This window comes from Aedes aegypti, chromosome 1, assembly GCF_002204515.2.
Source record: "Aedes aegypti strain LVP_AGWG chromosome 1, AaegL5.0 Primary Assembly, whole genome shotgun sequence".
Classification (NCBI taxonomy): Eukaryota; Metazoa; Arthropoda; class Insecta; order Diptera; family Culicidae; genus Aedes; species Aedes aegypti.
In genome coordinates, this window is record NC_035107.1 from 242,819,514 (window position 1) to 242,837,177 (window position 17,664).

The window sequence follows — 17,664 nt, forward strand, 5'->3', positions numbered from 1 at the left end:
CACAAGGTCGCACATGCTCCTTGGCTTTGCGGACGATATAGACCTGATTGGAATCGATCGCAGGTCAGTGGAAGAGGCCTTCGTGCCTCTGAAGAGGGAGACAGCGAGGATAGGCTTGACCATCAATTCTACCAAGACGAAGTACATGGTTGCAGGTAGAGATAGAGTCAGGCATGGTGGTGTAAGTGCTGAGGTAGTGTTTGATGGAGATGTGTTTGAAGTTGTTGAAGAATTTGTTTACCTTGGAACACTTGTGACATGTGACAACGACGTTTCCCGCGAAGTGAAAAGACGTGTTGCGGCTGCGAATAGGGCCTTTTACGGACTACGTAACCAGCTTAGGTCCCGCAGCTTGCAAACCGAAACTAAATTCGCCCTGTATAAAACATTGATTCTTCCGGTGGCTCTCTACGGGCACGAAGCGTGGACGTTGAAAGAGTCAGACCGGAAAGCTCTCGGTGTTTTCGAGCGTAAAGTGCTGCGGACAATACTCGGTGGGAAACTCGAAAATGGTGTGTGGCGCAGACGCATGAATCACGAGTTGTATCAAGTGTACAAAGATGCGAATATTATCAATCGTGTAAAATACGGCAGACTTCAGTGGGCTGGTCACTTAGTGCGAATGTCGGAAGAAAGAATTGCGAAAATAATATTCAGCAGGGAACCAGGTAGAGGCCGGCGGCTTCGGGGAAGACCACGAATACGCTGGCTGTACGCAGTGGAAGAGGACCTGGCGACCCTAAACGTTCGGGGCAACTGGAGAAGTTTCGCCCAAGACCGACTCTCATTTGAGTATGAAGCAGGAATCAATCCCTGCTCCCTGGGAAATATAAGCCCAGGGTGATTGAGACCATGGATCATTTCGGAACCGAATCGATAAAACGCACTTACCAAAGAGCGAACATAACTGTATTTTACAATCCCATCCACCGTCTTCCTAATCCGAATCGTCATCATCATCATCATCGTCGTGCACGCCATTCCCAGCGGGCCCACTGTCGTCCACCAGAATGCTGTTGGCGGCGGTGGCATTCTCGATCTCCTGCGCTTCCAGATGGAACTGCAACCGCTCGCGGAAGAACTCTACGTAGGTTTGCTTCTGGCTGGCCTGGGCCGGCAAAAAGTGCCCACCCGGATGGGTGAGTATCTGCGGGTCGGTGAAGGTGTCCGCCAGGGCCATGCTCATTTCTGTACGAATTGAATGGAAAGTAAGATCAGCATTATGAATTATTTCACAGGTATTAACTGAAAGCTTTCTTAGCAAAAGTTGCTATTTTCGCGTTCGTATATCGTGTGGCAGATACGAAGATACTCTATGCCCAGGTAAGTCATGGAAATTTCGAAAAGATCCTGGACTGACCTGGAATTGAACCCAGACACCTTCAGCATAGCTTTGCTTTGTAGTCGCGGACTCAAACCACACGACTAAGGAAGACCCCAAGGTGCCAATAATAGTTATTTTAGTGAACAGATAATAGTGACCAAATCTCGCATAATTTATGATCTCGCCCTAAAAGCCTTTGGTAACCGAGTGTGTAGCTTGTTGATTCTGAGCAAACCAATGGACTGACGCGTTTTCGTCGATGAAGAGAAGTTAATCCTCTTCCAGTGGTGGTAGTTTTAATCTTAGTCCATTCATTTGCTTAAAACAACGAGCTACACACTCGATTACCAATGGCTTTTAGGGCGAGATCATAAGCTATGCGAGAAGTGACCGAGTCGCAAAAAAGCGACTCGCTACCAGCCCTGCTGACAGTGAAGCATCAGGACTACTGACCTTTGGGAATAATCTCGTCCGCCTCGCCGTAGATGTGCAGCGACGGAATCTGCACCTTGGTTTCGTAGCAATTGAGATGCACTAAACTCCCCGACCGGAAGCCGGACGAAAGCACGGCGAATTCCGGTTTGATCGACGTCATCCCCCGGGCACTCAAATCGCACAGCAGCCCCACGAAGCAAGCGCCCTGCGAGAATCCAAGCAATCCACAGCACTGCTCCTGCTTCCAGACCTTCTCCACCAGCTTGAGACTGTCCTCGAATCCGATGGCCGGGCCATTTTTGTTCGTTCCCTTGAAGGTGCCGTCGTCCTTGTTGAACCACCAGCTGCGTTGGGCCGGATCAGGTTCCGTCCCCGCTTCGCTGTCCGGCAGGGGTGGGGCAATGTGTGGTGCCGTTACGAACACCAACTCGGCATGTTTGCCGATGAACTTCCGGAAGGAGCCGAGTTTGGATTTGAACCCGTCGCCGTTTTGCCGGTAGCCGTGCAGGGCCAGGATCTTCAGTTTGGATTCCGGCTCCACTGCGGGGGTGGGGGAGGATTTCGTTGATTTTGCAGCCGTTTCGTTCGCCATCATGAGACTAATTAGATTAGGGACAACGGTGGACGAAATTTGCACTTTCCTATGCGAAACCGAAAAGTGTGCGGAAAACAAACGCGTTTTTGCCGATTGAACAGAATCTTGTTGCGCGCTGTCTGCTTCGCCACCGACGACTGCCAAAAAGTAAAAAAAGGGGAAATTCGTCAGGGGTGCCAGATGATGTTTATTTTCGATGTCTTCCGATGCACGATAGGCCTATTCAAATGACGTCTCAAATCAGCTGATCGGGAAGCACTTTGACATTTCTTCTATGAAAATGACAGGCCCGTGTTAGCACCGGTCCTCCACCGATGTAAACAAATGCATAGACGGATCTGTCACATAAAAAGGCCTATAGAGCACTGCATATGACCTGAGACGAGACTCGCGAAGACGGTCTTCTTTTTCTGTGGTTGCTGAGTTTTTTTCTTATTCCACTTCGTGTTTATATCAATTATGCGCATGCTGTTCAAATCCTCACATGAACCTCTCAGCAAAAATTATTGAGTTTGCATCACATTGAATCGTAAATAGCCGTTTGAGTGAAATTTCATGCCAGCAAACGTAGCAGACATTAAAAATAATTGATCTTCTGCTTAGATCTATCAGCAACTTTGGAAAAAACTGCTCCGCTGACAGAGGCTTTTAATAACAGTTTACTTTGAACACCATACTTTTCACTTTTTCAGCCATAAAAACGGTGGGCTGCATTTGACGTTTCGTGAGAGGGGAATCTGGGCTGCATATGACGTTGATATTTTTCCTCTTCGCGAGTCTCTCTCAGCATATGACGAGCCTAACCTCACTTATTTGACAGCTGCTGGTCCTGTTGTTTACGTTTCGGACTTAGTCGTTTTTTCATCATTTTTTCATCTTCGCATTTCTATCACCAGCATGCTGATGATGGCGATTTTCCATAGTAGAAAGATAGAATAATACGATCCGTGGGTGTCTGCAGTGGATTTGACCTCTCCTCGCAGCAAACTTTCACGAAATTAAGAATTATTCGAAAAAAGTACTAAGTCCAAACTGTAAACAACAGGACCAGTACCTGTCAAAATTGATGCGTGACGTCACAGTGCAGTGGAGTATAGGCCAGGGGAAGTGGTTCACCTAGAGTGAATTTCTGTCAAAGAAAAAGTAGATTTTGTATGAGATTTGACAGAAAAATGAATGACAAGTTCATCCACTTCTCCTGGCCTATGGACCGATGCACGAGTTCACTATTTGACGTTTTAGCGGTGCCGTGTTATTTATGTGACCATGGAAACCAGTGAATTCGGCACCGCTCAAACGTCAAATTAGTGAACACGTGCATTGGTCCATGGTCCGAATCTGAGACGAGACTCGCGAAGACGGTCTTCTTTTTCTGTGATTGCTGAGTTTTTTCTTATTCCACTTTGTGTTCATACCAATTATGCGCAAGCCGTTCAAATCCTCACATGAACCTCTCAGCAAAAAATGATTGATTTTGCATCACATCGAATCATAAATAGCCATTTGAGTGAAATTTTATGCCAGCAAACGTACACTGAAATTAATTTTATTGTAGAAACTACTGAATCCATGGTAACATTAAGAACTGCACCAACGATTTTCAACCGAATTCTATCAAAACATAGTCAACATCACTACACAAGAAAATATATTCCGTTTATTCAACCACAATTGCAGTTTTTATGACTAGAAACATTCTTGATTTGACAATTTTGGCATTTTACTTTTGACCACACTGTGTTGTACGGTGGGTGTCACTGATTGAAATACAATGCTTTGTAGTGGATGCTACTATGGACATGGTCACATTTACTGCACTGCTCAGTGATTTGTACTAGATTATAGTAAACTTAACAGATTTTTGTAGTCGGTTGAAAATCGTTGGTGCAGTTCTTAATTTTACCATGGATTCGATAGATTATACAACAAAATTTGTTTGCGTGTAGCAGACATTAGAAATAATTAATCTTCTGCTTAGATTTATCAGCAACTTTGGAAAAAACTGCTCCGCTGACTGAGGTTTTCAATAACAATTTACCTTGAACACAATACTTTTCACTTTTTCAGCCATAAAAACGGTGGGCTGCATTTGACGTTTCGTGAGAGGGGAATCTGGGCTGCATATGACGTTGATATTTTTCCTCTTCGCGAGTCTCTCTCAGGTCCGAATCTGAGACGTCCGAATTAAACAGGGTCGGTGTACGGGAGCGGTTCCACGCCAAATCGGTAAACGATGAAACTCGACTACCTTGGATTCAAATGGAATTTTGCACATAGTTTCGATATAATAGAATACGTTTTTTCCACTGGTGGAGAGACCACACTGAAAGGAAAAGCAAAGTAACGCCAACCATGACGAGGGTGAAATTAACTAATTTTTACCACTTGATTTTAACAGAACATGTTTTATTATTGGCGTTACTATACCATCGTGAAATTTACTATGTGAGTTTCGTCGTAGTAAAATTTACCATGTTTTGGTAATAAAGAATATATGGATTTATTAAGAGCAACCCCCGTTTGTAGTTGTGTGATATACACAGTTTAGTTGGTTTGTTTACATTGGTAAATTTATATTTTATTATCTATGTTTTATTATTACATTGGGAGGCATTACAATTTATAATAAATCAAATTCAATCGAATGCTAATTGTGCAACAAAGCGAGAATAACAGCTCACACCGAACTTGCTGCCGTTCCAACTGCATTTGCATCTGATGCTGTTGCCGCTGCGAGGGCTGCGGGACACTACCACGTCGAACGCTGGACACTTGCTGCAGGAGTTCGGTAGTGAGATCCACAGATTCCCATCCGGAGGGATGAGAGAGAGAGCCTAGAGATGAGATCACCGCCTGATGAACTGAAGTGCATGTTTGATCGCCTTGTCAGTCCCACTGCAGTTGCAGCTGTGGTTTTTCTTTTTCATGAATCTACCGGATCCAACCGGAGGAGGTGGAATGGTTTCAGGCGGTTCCGGAGGTTCTCGCGATGCATCGCTGTTGAGGTTGGGTACTGGTGGCCAGGTTGATGTTGGTACTCTAGGTGTAGCTACCGGTGGAGAATCGGTGGCGGAAGGGTGGCGTTATTGGTGATGTGGATTAGTTTCCTCAATCGTTTTTCAGTTCCTCCAGTTGGCTTGCTCCGTCCTCTGAAATCAAATTATTAAACCTCGAGCTTCAAATTAAACTGAAGTACCAATTTGAATAAATTACCTTATTATCAATTCTTTCATAATTATGAAGTCGTGCACGAACTTTAAACCCTGGAACTGTAAGTTTTTGTCAACGGTATGGAATATAGCTGACTAAAATATGTAGTTAAATTTACCATTTTGATTCGCGTGAAGCCATAGTAATGATTACCATATTTTGGTAACAATCATATAAAACGTGTTTATTGGTACCATATAACGGCATAGTAAAATTAAATATGCAGTGATGGTTGACATTACTATCACTGAGAAAAATCCACACGTTTGATCCGTGTGCCGAAAATTATGGATCGATTCATGAACGTCTATATCAATTTGTTGTGATTTTCTTACAAACCTCGTGTGTGTTACACATTCAATTCTTTAGTTTTGCTTCATGGACCGATTCATCAACCGACAACATGAATTCCATAATTTTCCACATAAGTTCCTGAAGTTTTCCATTTCAAATTCGTGTGTGTCAACCTATGGGTGCATATATCATCATCCAACACGGATTCAGTGTGTTTTACTTATGGTTATCTTGTGTCATGCTCATCATGTTCAAGTTTGTCGATTTGAAATCGATGAGCTTACTGTCGATTTCCGTGTTCCAAATTTCTAAATTGTTAGTGATCAACCCATAGTGAACTAAATTGCGGTCGGACCTCGTGTCGAACGACAGTCATCATCATGTTCCAAAGAGAAGAAGCAAATTCTGAAGCTGAAAGTGTTAGAGGAAAATTTGCGGATTCGTTTTTCTTTCAATTAGTGAAGATATCCGAGTGAAGATGATGAGTTCATTCTAATTTTCTATAAATGAAATTCATTACTTCCAGCATTGGATATAATGCATGGTGTTAGAGAATCGAATTCAACTAACAGATTTTCCTTGCTTTCAGCTTCGAATAAAATGAAATATGCTAATCCCGGACTTCCCAAAATATGGCGCCACGCTTGTTGCTGACTCACTTGCTTGAAAAAAAAAAAAAAACATTCAAGTGAGCTTGCGACAAGCAGAGGAGTCTCGAATCCATATTTTGGGGAGCAAGAGTTCTTCTACCAAATTTCTTTTTTCAGTCTCATGACATTCATGTTCTATCACACATAACTATCTAAAGCCACTACATTTCGAATTCAATAAGCAAATCAGTTGGTTTTCATGATTTAATATTTAGACATTCATGTTTGTTTCACATGACAACCTAATGTTGATACACATGTTATTATACCGTGAACTCAATTACGAAATCCATATGGCTACCACACTCAAGTCAAGTGGTTTTCCTCTTTGCGCAAATCTATAAGTAAAACACACGACCTTGACGTGTAGATTTTTCTCAGTGTAGGTATTTTTTATCAGTGCATTTAAAATCAAGAGTAACTTCTGATAAGGGCGTAAGTATTTTTAGCATCACCATTAAAAAAAAATTTACCTCGGAAACCGTTTGTTATAGAGAAATCTGGAGCTCGATTTGAAAAGGTCGAATGTGACATTTTTGACTATCTGAGATAACTCACCATGAAGTTTTTCAAACGAAATTCAATTCCTATTTAAAACAAAAAGCTAAAAATTACATACACGGTAGTTTGCGAATACCCTTTAATGGGTAAAAATTCACCCATTTCCTCTAGAAGTACCTCTCCACATTTAAAGAGTAAACACGGTTTACTCGTTAAAGGCCGGTTTGCTACTGACAAGAAAATGAATCGCCTATCTCGATGCGTGGAAAATTTCTCCCAAGAAATGGTCAAGAAAATCACTTTTTTCTGATCGCAGTACGCAGTTGAGAAGAAATATCACTTCAAAGGGGGCTCTCTGTAGGAAATTTCTTGACCCTTTCAGTCAAGGAATTTCTTTACTTTTCTTGAGCGAAACAGCATACTTAGCTTAACGGGTAAAAGCAGTTTCTGTCAATGAATGGATATTTTTTTACCCTTTTCGTAAATCTCGCTCACGGCATAAAAAGGGTAAAAAATTACTCTTTTTGGCAGAAAAAGGGTAAAAATTTACCCTCTTTGCGATAAATAGATATAAATAATTATAATTATAACCTCAACTAACTCAATATAATATAAGGAAATTTGGTCATGTAAAGTAAATTTATAGATTCTTTGTTCCGTTTTTATTTATTCGAATTCAATCATTAACACATTGCATTGCAAGAGATACATTCAGCATTCACAGCATCCAGCTTAGGTTCGTCCATATTTTCGGTTGAAGATCTGAAAAATGAAAGAAATTTGAAGTACAATTGTAATATTTTCTTATGAATATGTTATTCGTTAACGGTATTATACTTACTTGTGGGAACTTGACGTTCTGGAAAATGGTATTATTGATATTAACTCTAATTAAATGGGTTTTCCGCCAGCTGGTGATGGTCGCGCAGGATTTTTTTTATTTTTCAGTTCCACCTAATTTTTCACCCATTGATGAGTAAAATTTTACCCGTTATTTACTCTGAATGCGAGTTAAAAGAATGAGTATTTGTTTACCCTTCTCATGATTACAAAATTCCCCCATTTTATGACAGAAATGATTACTATTCGATAATGGGTATTTTTTTACCCATTAAAGGGTATTCGCAAACCACCGTGTAATGTACGTATCAAGACACAACACGAAATCCCTTCCATTAAACCATTTAACGAAATGAGAAAAATTTACTCATTTTTTATTTACGAGCATAAAAAAGTTTTCCGTCTATGTGAGATTGTTTGAGGTTCATTCGACCTAATCGATACGACCTAACGCTAGTCACCGCTGCACATCGAACGGGCACGTTCAGACGTTTGACATCTGAACATGTCCATACGTCAAAATACGATCGGACTGGTTGATGGACAGTGAAGTACATACGACCCACCAGCCACCGTTGTGTTGTATTCTCATCTCAATGAATTTCTCGGATTGATTTGCAGTTAGCACAACGCTTTTGCCATGTTAAACGTTTGCTGTTCGTCTTCTGGAACGCTACCATGTCGAATTCGCATGCCGTACATCGAAGTCTGCCAGTTGGTGCACCAACTCTCTGGAGTAGCTGTGGATCCATCGAGGGAGGATCTTTTGGGGGACATCAAAAGTTATGCATCGTTATGCACTGGATTAGAAACCGAATCCATTGATGTTTCCAGTTGCCCAGCCGGTGCGGATCGGTTTTGCCATGGAATCAGTGTTACTGGATTCGCTTGAAGGTTGGATGGCGAATGGGTGCTCATTCCCATCGATGGAATCGATCCCGATGTTGTTTCTCCACTGGAACCATCAAGTGAAGAGATTACTAAGCTGCGATCTGGCGGGTCTTTAGTTGGGGTCTTTCCATAGGAATGTTCTTCCGTAAATTCCTTTCATCAAACCAAACGATTTGTTTTCGAAAAGTCGCAGCTTCTGTAAAAAAAAAACATTATTACACTAAAATAATGTTTTAATTTTGAGAAACTTACCTGGCATTGAATTTAATCCACTCATTGTAAAAAAAAAAACTGTTTAACGAGGCAAAATCAATACTACAGGTGCGTCGTATCAGCTTTTCCATTTATTTTGACAGCTGTCGCTCATAGGACCTTTGGTGACAAAAGGTCGAATACACGTTTTATCGGAATTAGGCGTTTTTGTTACTTTCGACCTTATGCGCAATAGGACGAATGAACAAATTTGCACTGTTCCTAGTTTTTGGTCATTACGTCGAAGTATTAACCTTTATTTTATTTTTAAAGAAATATCATATCAAAATGATATTTTAACCGCATATTAAACTGAGTAGAATCTACCTAATGGTGAAATTAGCAGAATTTATTTACTTTTGTCACTTACGACCTTTTCAAATCGAGCTCCAGAAATAGTGTCTGAGGAGGGATGGTAGACAATGAAATAGGCTTTGTAAAAAAAAATATACACTAAACAAACAATCGAAATTAAACCTTAAAACACAAATTGCACAAAATAGGTATCTTCGATTTTTTTTTCAATTTTTTTCTGTAAAATTTCAATGTAAAACCAGATGTTTTAAGCACAGTTTCAACATGGTGCAATCTAAAATAAAAAAGTTTTTCTAAGAGCTACTTTTGGTGCATTTCTGAAAATTCAATTTCTGGCCGTAGAAAAGACGTTTTGATGCTGTAATATGATTCTCCACCCAAAAACAATTCAAAATGCTTATAACAATGATCTTCCTAAAACTAGCCGTTTTCAAAATATTTAGGATTCAATTATATTAATATCATAAAACTTAAGAAAATACGCCCGTTTCATAAGTTACTCCAGATGCTCCACCAACAATGTTACGTTTATCTCTTTCCACATTAAATAATATCCCATGTTTTGAGGGCAGTTTCAACATGGTGCAATTTAAAATAAAAAAGTTTTTCTAAGGGCAACTTTTGGTGTATTTCTGAAAATTCAATTTCTGGTTATAGAAAAGGCGTTTTGATGCTGCAATATGATTCTTTATCCAAAAACAATTCAAAATTCTAATATCAATGATCTTCCTATAAGTAACTGCTTCAAGATATTTGGGATTGAATTATATTAATATCATAAAACTTAAGAAAATACGCCCGTTTCTTGCATTATTCCAGATGCTCCATCAACAATGTTACGTTAATCTCTTCCCACATTATTGGGTATTTCGTTCACCACTGGACTGCGCAGTCAGTTTTCATAAGTGCGAGAATTAAAATAAAAGTGCGATCCTGCATCAAATCTTGTGGGTGTCTTCAGCGCACTTATTCTACGATTTATAATGAATGAGTGCGCTGAAGACATCAACAAGATTGGATGCAGAATCGCACTTTTATTTTCCTTCCCTCACTTATAAAAACTAACTGTGGAGTCCAGTGGTGAATGAAATGCGCAATAATATCCCATCAACTTTATCTTTGATATTACACAAATAAACGAATTGTTGAGAAGTAACAATAACAATATGTAACAATATTATTAGCCGCCCCAAAATGATCCGTCAAACAAACCAAGACAAATACGGAGGCAATGAAAACAATAGTTGATCAAGCGCTCGGCTCGCTCGGGGCACATTCTCTGTTTCGCTCGAAACACACGTCGGTTAAAAAATATGGTAGGTGGCCGATCCACCACCCGCAGCGCTCGCATCGTTTTTGTTCGTGTTTGACGTTTGCACACTACCGCCATCTGTGGCCTATCGGCCAAACACCGATTTTAGCATTGGGCGTACATGTCCTCGTGACTATGATTTTGATCGACATTTGTTCTAAGTGTTACGTCTGTTTGTCTGTGCCGAAAGGGTCATTAGGCCGAAATTACATTTGACCATTTACTACTACACTCAGGCAAAAATACTAACAAAGTTCATTATTTTCACTTATGTTTATTTGCCACAAGAAATCGGTAAGCATTTCATTACTTCGCCTTATGAATTCATCCTAATTATGCCAATGTGATTCCTTGCTGATTTCATAGATCAGCATTATGAACAATGACATGAAAAATTATGGATTTAATACTTCAGCAGTATGAAGTTCTTACATATTTATGACGGAAATTATTATCACAGAGAATCAGACGTAACACTTAGGGCCCATTCACAAATTTCATAATGCTGAAGGGGGTGGGTGGGTGTCTTCAAGATGTTACAGGTCACACAACATTCGAAAAATATTCTTTCAAAATGCGTTACGAGGGGGTGGGTGGGTGTCAAAAATGGTCATTTTTGGCGTTATGAAATTTATGAATAAACCCTTAGAACAAATCTCGATCAAAATAATAGTCGTGAAATCATGTACGCCCAATGCTAAAAACACTGTAGTTGGCCGATGGACCAACAGGTGGCGGTAGTGTGTAAACGTCAAACACGAACAAAAATGACGCGAGCGCTGCGGGTGGTCGATTGACCACCTACCCAACATTTGAATCGATCGTTAAAAAGTTGGTCGATGGACAGTGATGTGAGTGTGACGTCTGTTTGTCTCAAGGGTGGAACTGGCGGCTCTTTATTGCTACCCCGACGTGTCGCTGGTTCTAAAATGTAAACAACCATACAAAATAACGATCAAACAATGGTGACGGCGTAATCAATTTTCTCGCAAACATTTTTTTTGGGAATTTAGCAGAATTTTCTGATTAAATTGCCAACAGCGCACTGCAGTAGCACGTAGCAAATAACTGCTTGCAAACAATATCTTTCAAGCGCATTGATTACCTTAGTTTTGCGAAGAATGATTTTTACTTTTCCGCGTTAAGCCTTAAAACTGGTTCTGGACTTAGGTTGGCGGCTTTTCAATTTTACTCCCAGTTGACAGCCGCCCTCCACCCTTGGTTTGTCTGTGTTATTATTAACAGTATTGAGCGTTTTGCACCTTATTAGACTACTGTGCAGAAAATATTTGCACAGTGAACATTTGCACACCTCACACATACACTTACATTACAGTTTGACGGCTGCTTCGATACTAACTTTTTTCATCTTTGTTTTGATTTTGTGCGAACGATAAGCGTAACATAATTGACTTATCAACCGGTGAACTAAATTCACTCGGTTCAAAAATGCAAACCGAATATTGCCAGAAACACCGCCGGAAGAATGCTCCAGTACCCAGAGAATTTATACCTCTAGATGACGAATTCAGTCCGTTCCTCAATCCTCAACGTGGAGTACTTGGGTGAATCGATAGACAACGACGAAGGTCAAGTTGCTGAGGGTTTATTTCTTATCGCTGAAAATGACATTTTTGAGACCCACCCAAACCCATTTGCAATACTTTTTGTATGGATATTCTCCTAAAACTGAATGGGATTTAATAACTTGAGGACACCCACCAACCCCCTTTAGCGTTATGAAATTTGTGGATGGGCCTCTGAAAGTTCTTTCGCTAGTCGGAATACTTAATCGCCAATCGATTACTTCCTGAATCTGGCAACGGAAAAAGAAACTGATTCCGAAAACGACAATAAAGCTCATTGGGGAGTTTCTCAAGCTTCCCAATGATATTTACGATTGCTGGCTATTAGTTGCCGTTCGCGATTTCAAGGACCATTCGTTGGGAGATGAAGTATGTTGATGGGATGTAGCTGGCAATACGGTGGATTTTCTTTTAACACCGATACTGGTTGCTTACAAATAAACATAACGTTGAAAGAGCTTCGATGCAATCTATTTGACCGCTTTGAATTGTTTTGAAACGTCATGGTCAACTTTCAAAGCATACGCCTGCTGATGTTAGTGAGTGTGCAAATTGTATCCAACAATTTCATTAGAATCTAAAAATTCGTGCAATGGTCAATATGTTGTTCAATCGATATATTGATGAAAATTTTGATGCATTCTTCTTCTACCTGCTGAGAAATTAATTAGTCAAAGTTCAGAAATACGGCATTTTGAAATAAAAGTTCGATTTTACTAGTTGGTATGCGAAGCAGACATTCGAAAAATGTACAATGTATTTAATCAGACCTGTCTGATGAAGTATAATTTATTTTATAAGATGTGAGCTGAATCATCATTATCTAGTTTTTCAAATATGCTTTTATAAATAATGCAATTTTTCATTTCCACAAAAAGTGCGTTTTGTCGTTTTTAATCTTACTTCTTTTAGTTTTATTATGCAGGGTGAAAACGGTTGAGGTGATTTTGAGGTGCTATCTGGTTGGGTGTTCTTAGAATCACTCATATTTCGTCAGGATTTTCTCTTTTTATATTGTAATCTCCTGCTGCTGCTGAAAATTGAAATTCATGTTAAAATTCTACATTCGTTAATATATTCACTAAAATATAACCCTTGAAAATATCGAAAAATTGATCAGGCGTCTGTTAGTGAATCTGCAATCAGCACTTCGTGCTACAAACCAAGCCGTTTCACGTTTTCATAATAACAGCTTTATAACTTAGCTTGAGGGGCCTAGATAGCCGTAGCGGTAAACGCGCAGCTATTCAGCAAGACCAAGCTGAGGGTCGTGGGTTCGAATCCCACCGGTCGAGGATCTTTTCGGGTTGGAAATTTTCTCGACTTCCCAGGGCATAGAGTATCTTCGTACCTGCCACACGATATACGCATGCAAAAAATGGTCATTGGCATAGTAAGCTCTCAGTTAATAACTGTGGAAGTGCTCATACGAACACTAAGCTGAGAAGCAGGCTCTGTCCCAGTGGGGACGTAACGCCAGAAAGAAGAAGAAGAAGCTTTATAACTTTTGCACACTAATAACAACATTGGAAATCGTAAGGCGCGCAATGAAATTTGCTATTGTTCATTATGCTCTCAATTATTTTATCAATTATGATTATCATTTTGATGTAAATGACTAATAACAGCAATGAAAATCATAAGGCGCGCATTGAAATGTGTAATTGTTACATAAGTTCAACTTTCCAATCGATTATGATTATCGTTTCAATGAAAATGACAAATAACAGCAATAAAAATCGTAAGGCGCGCAATGAAATTTGTAGGCGATCATTATGTTCAACTATTTTCTCAATTATGAATCCCATTTCAATGGTATGAAATCCATATTAGCCTTTTGAAATTGGTTTTTATACATTTTTCAAGCCTTCATAAGGCAGAATTTATGAAGTTCGTTAATTAATTTGCCTGAGTGTATTTCAAAAGGCTAACACATTCATCAGTGATTTTTCCGGAATAGCAACAATCTGGTTAAGCCACACGATCATTTGCTGTGGTTAGTAAAAATAACGACTGACGAAATCTGAGAAAGACAAAATTCAAATCACTAAAGAATTGGTGAAAAATATCACAATAAGTATTTACTTCGATATGAAAAAGTAATCGTAGAAATGTCTCCCATTCTGGCATCACTTCCCAAATCGCGAAGTTCCCTTTTCTGACATTTCCCCGTGCCTTATCGTCCAAAATAACGCTCTTCTTCGCCACCCTCTTTGAACCACTGTTCGTTCCGCGAGCTGTTTTGGCTTTTGCTGCGGATTCCTTTTCGGCCGTCTGTCCGCTCTGTCGTCTGGTGTTTAGTCTGTCACTGGCAGCAGTTCGGTTCGGTTTGTTTTGCCTTCGCTTTGTGCAACTCCGCGCTTGTGTTTCTCTTTGGGCAAAAAGAAATTTTCTCCTCCCTGCTTGTGTGGGTTTTGGGGACCGATTCCCAGTGAAAAAGTGCGTTTGTTTTATCAGTGTGATTAAATTTGGCCTGATTTTCGGCTAGCTTCCGTAAGTGTCGTTTGTTAGTTTACTTCATAACAAGAGTTTTGTGGTTTGATTGAATGAATAGTGAAAAAAATCCGGTGATGGCAAAAATGGAAGTGCAGATTTTTCTTTTCGGTTCAAGGTGCACCACATTCAACTAGAGTTTTGTATCGGATTTGCACAAATACCAGCGCAGAACGGTGGAGTTTGGTGCCCCTTTTCGAAGCCTCCTCACCACGGAGAGACATAACAACATCAAAGGGAAAGGTTTTGCAGCGACTGACTGCTTATATTGGTTGGGAGTCAATCTGGTAACCAAAACTGATGAAGAAAGAGCTGCGAAATTGTCCAGCTGGTTGTCGTCGCGGAGGATTGGAAGTTCTGTTTTATAGTGGATTCGTGAGCCAAGTTTTACCTGTGGTGTGGATGGCGGTTTAAAGCTCTTGTAAAGGTCATAAGGTATTCTTCGGGTGCCAGATGGTTTGTGGGTTTTTGATATGAAATTACACAATTGCTTCAAAAAGTTCTCGAGGAGATATTCAAGAAAATGTATTGAGAACTTTTCCTAAAATTCCTCAATAAATTCTACCATACAGTTCCTTTACATTTTTTCTACGAAATTCTCCAGCACTTCATCCTAAGAATAATCCTGCAGTTCATCCAAACGTTTTTCAATGAATTTGCGTAATATTCCACGCCACTAAATCGTACTGCATGTTTAATCCTCTGATCATTCCTATACAAATTTCTTTAGGGATTCCGTGTGAATATTTTTTAAGGATTTCTTTAGGAAGCCCTGGGTGATATTCAGATATTTGATTGATTTTTTTCAATTATCTTAGAAATTTATTTAGGAAATCTTTTAGTACTTCCTCATTAGTACATGGAAAAACTCCAATAAGAACGCCTGGACTAATCTTTAAAGACTTCCTTGAAAAAATTCCTTAAAAGCTTGCTTGAGGAATTCCTAAAGAAATCTTAGGTGGAATCGCTGGAGGTATCCTTGAAAAAATAGTTTTGTTCTAACCCACAATTTTATAGGAAACCCTAAGAACTGCTTGGAGATATATCTGAAAAAGTTTCTGGTTAAATATTTGAAGATGTTCTGAACGGGAGTCTTGAAGGATGTGTTACAGAAATCGATGAAAGAATTATCGGATAAAATCCTGGCGGACTTAGGACTTTCTTGAACTATATATATACATATATATATATATATATATATATATATATATATATATATATATATATATATATATATATATATATATATATATATATATATATTATATATATATATATATATATATATATATATATATATATATATATATATATATATATTATATATATATATATATATATATATATATTATATATATTATATATATATATATATATATATATATTATATATATATATATATATATATATATATATATATATATATATATATATATATATATATATATATATATATATATATATATATATATATATATATATATATATATATATATATATATATATTATATATATATATATATATATATATATATATATATATATATATATATATATATATATATATATATATATATATATATATATATATATATATATATATATATATATGTATATATATATATATATATTATATATATATATATATATATAATATATATATATATATATATATATATATATATATATATATATACAGGGTGTTTGGTTCCATGTTTTTAATAATTTGAGGGTCGATAGGTCTCCATGAGATATGAAAAAGTGCCCATGGAACATAGGGTCGCAAATCACTGCTAAGTGAGTTATTCACGATTTTAAGATTTTCAACTTGTTCATCTTTGAAACCTCATATCTAATTAACTATGCGTCATACATTTAATCTCTGCGCATGAATCGAAAGCTTATGATCTAATCTATCTTAGTTTCTTGGACGTGATTTTTGTAGAAAATGATTCAAAGGCTCAAATTACGAAAAGTTTGCAAAAAGTGACGGAAAAATCAGCATTTTTCGACGTATTTTCATGAATTTTATTAAAATTATCGTAAATAATGTTAAAAAAGTTCTTCTACAAAATATGCATTAACTTGTTAGCTACCAAAGTGTCTTTGAGAGCAAAAGTGTATCTCTTGTAGATTCGTCACAATATCATGTTGAAAATTGTGCTTCAAATAGCAAAAAAATCAAAAATATTACCGGCTTTTTACTCTATTCGTTCGTCCGTTCGTGTGTTGATGCCTCCGCGTGTGAATGAAGTGCTCGGAAACGACAGATGTCGGTCGTGCCGAAGCGAAGGGAAAATGAAATCGCTTCGCAACATGCGCCATTTTATCTTCTCTTCGCGGCGTTTAGTTTGCAAACATTCGAATGAATTAGATTTAGTGCGGTCGCCGCACGACCATCGCAGTAGCGAAAGTGTGGTCATAAAGACTGATCCTTTTAAATTCCTCGCACTAGTAGCTGAGCTACGGTGCAGAGCAGATGGGGGGTGCGCTTGCGCGTGTAGCGAGAACTCAATTTATGCATTTCTCGCCTATGACGTTGAACTTTTGATGCATTTTGAAGGGTTTTAGGTCGTCTATTAATTACATAGAGGTGGACAAGGGAGAGTAGAATTTATGACGTGCCATTCACGCCATTCTAAAAGTACAACACTACCAAGTAAACCTCGCCCGTGATACACAGCACGAGCGAGGTGAATTCTTAGGTTCAATAAAGTAATTTACGTATCGCACTAATGCTCAGCGTAAACTGTTGGAGCAGCAGGATGAAATATCTCACAAAATTAGTGACCGTCTATCCTACTACAGCTTGGTTTTCTGTATAAGGTTGCTTACAAATTATGTTCAATAGATCAATAATCTCTCAGTTAACTATTTTTATAAAATAAAATAATAGACCTACATGTAATATTTCATATAATTTGCAGTGCCGTATCCAGAAAATTGCTGAGGGGAGACGAACGACG

General features: G+C 38.5%; 2 protein-coding genes across 3 annotated transcripts in view; one reads left to right on the top strand and one right to left on the bottom strand.

Annotated features, from left to right (window-relative positions):
• Nucleotides 1-887: 887 nt before the first annotated feature.
• LOC5563630 (esterase AAEL000016) lies at nucleotides 888-2,507 on the bottom strand. Its single transcript, XM_001647795.2, has 2 exons — nucleotides 1,778-2,507; nucleotides 888-1,188 (listed from the first exon to the last, which is right to left on the bottom strand). Exons 1-2 carry the CDS (start codon nucleotides 2,352-2,354, stop codon nucleotides 938-940), a joined length of 828 nt encoding a protein of 275 aa, XP_001647845.1. The 5' UTR covers nucleotides 2,355-2,507; the 3' UTR covers nucleotides 888-937.
• Nucleotides 2,508-14,487: 11,980 nt separating this feature from the next.
• Nucleotides 14,488-17,664, top strand: part of LOC5563548 (serine-rich adhesin for platelets) — a 157,237-nt gene continuing 154,060 nt past the window's right edge. The window contains exons 1-2 of one of the 2 annotated variants that reach the window (XM_021837370.1): nucleotides 14,489-14,698; nucleotides 14,817-15,133. The gene's annotated coding sequence lies outside the window, so the exon portion shown is untranslated. Of the gene's footprint in view, nucleotides 14,699-14,816; nucleotides 15,134-17,664 lie in introns of both variants that reach the window. The other variant, XM_021837372.1, reaches the window with a different exon arrangement.

What these genes read in the sequence shown, in the direction of transcription:
- LOC5563630 (XM_001647795.2), bottom strand. Translation starts at nt 2,354, where the DNA reads ATGATGGCGAACGAAACGGCTGCAAAATCAACGAAATCCTCCCCCACC. An exon ending in GGACGAGATTATTCCCAAAG is followed by an intron (nt 1,189 to 1,777) that starts GTCAGTAGTCCT and finishes CAATTCGTACAG; the next exon opens with AAATGAGCATGGCCCTGGCG.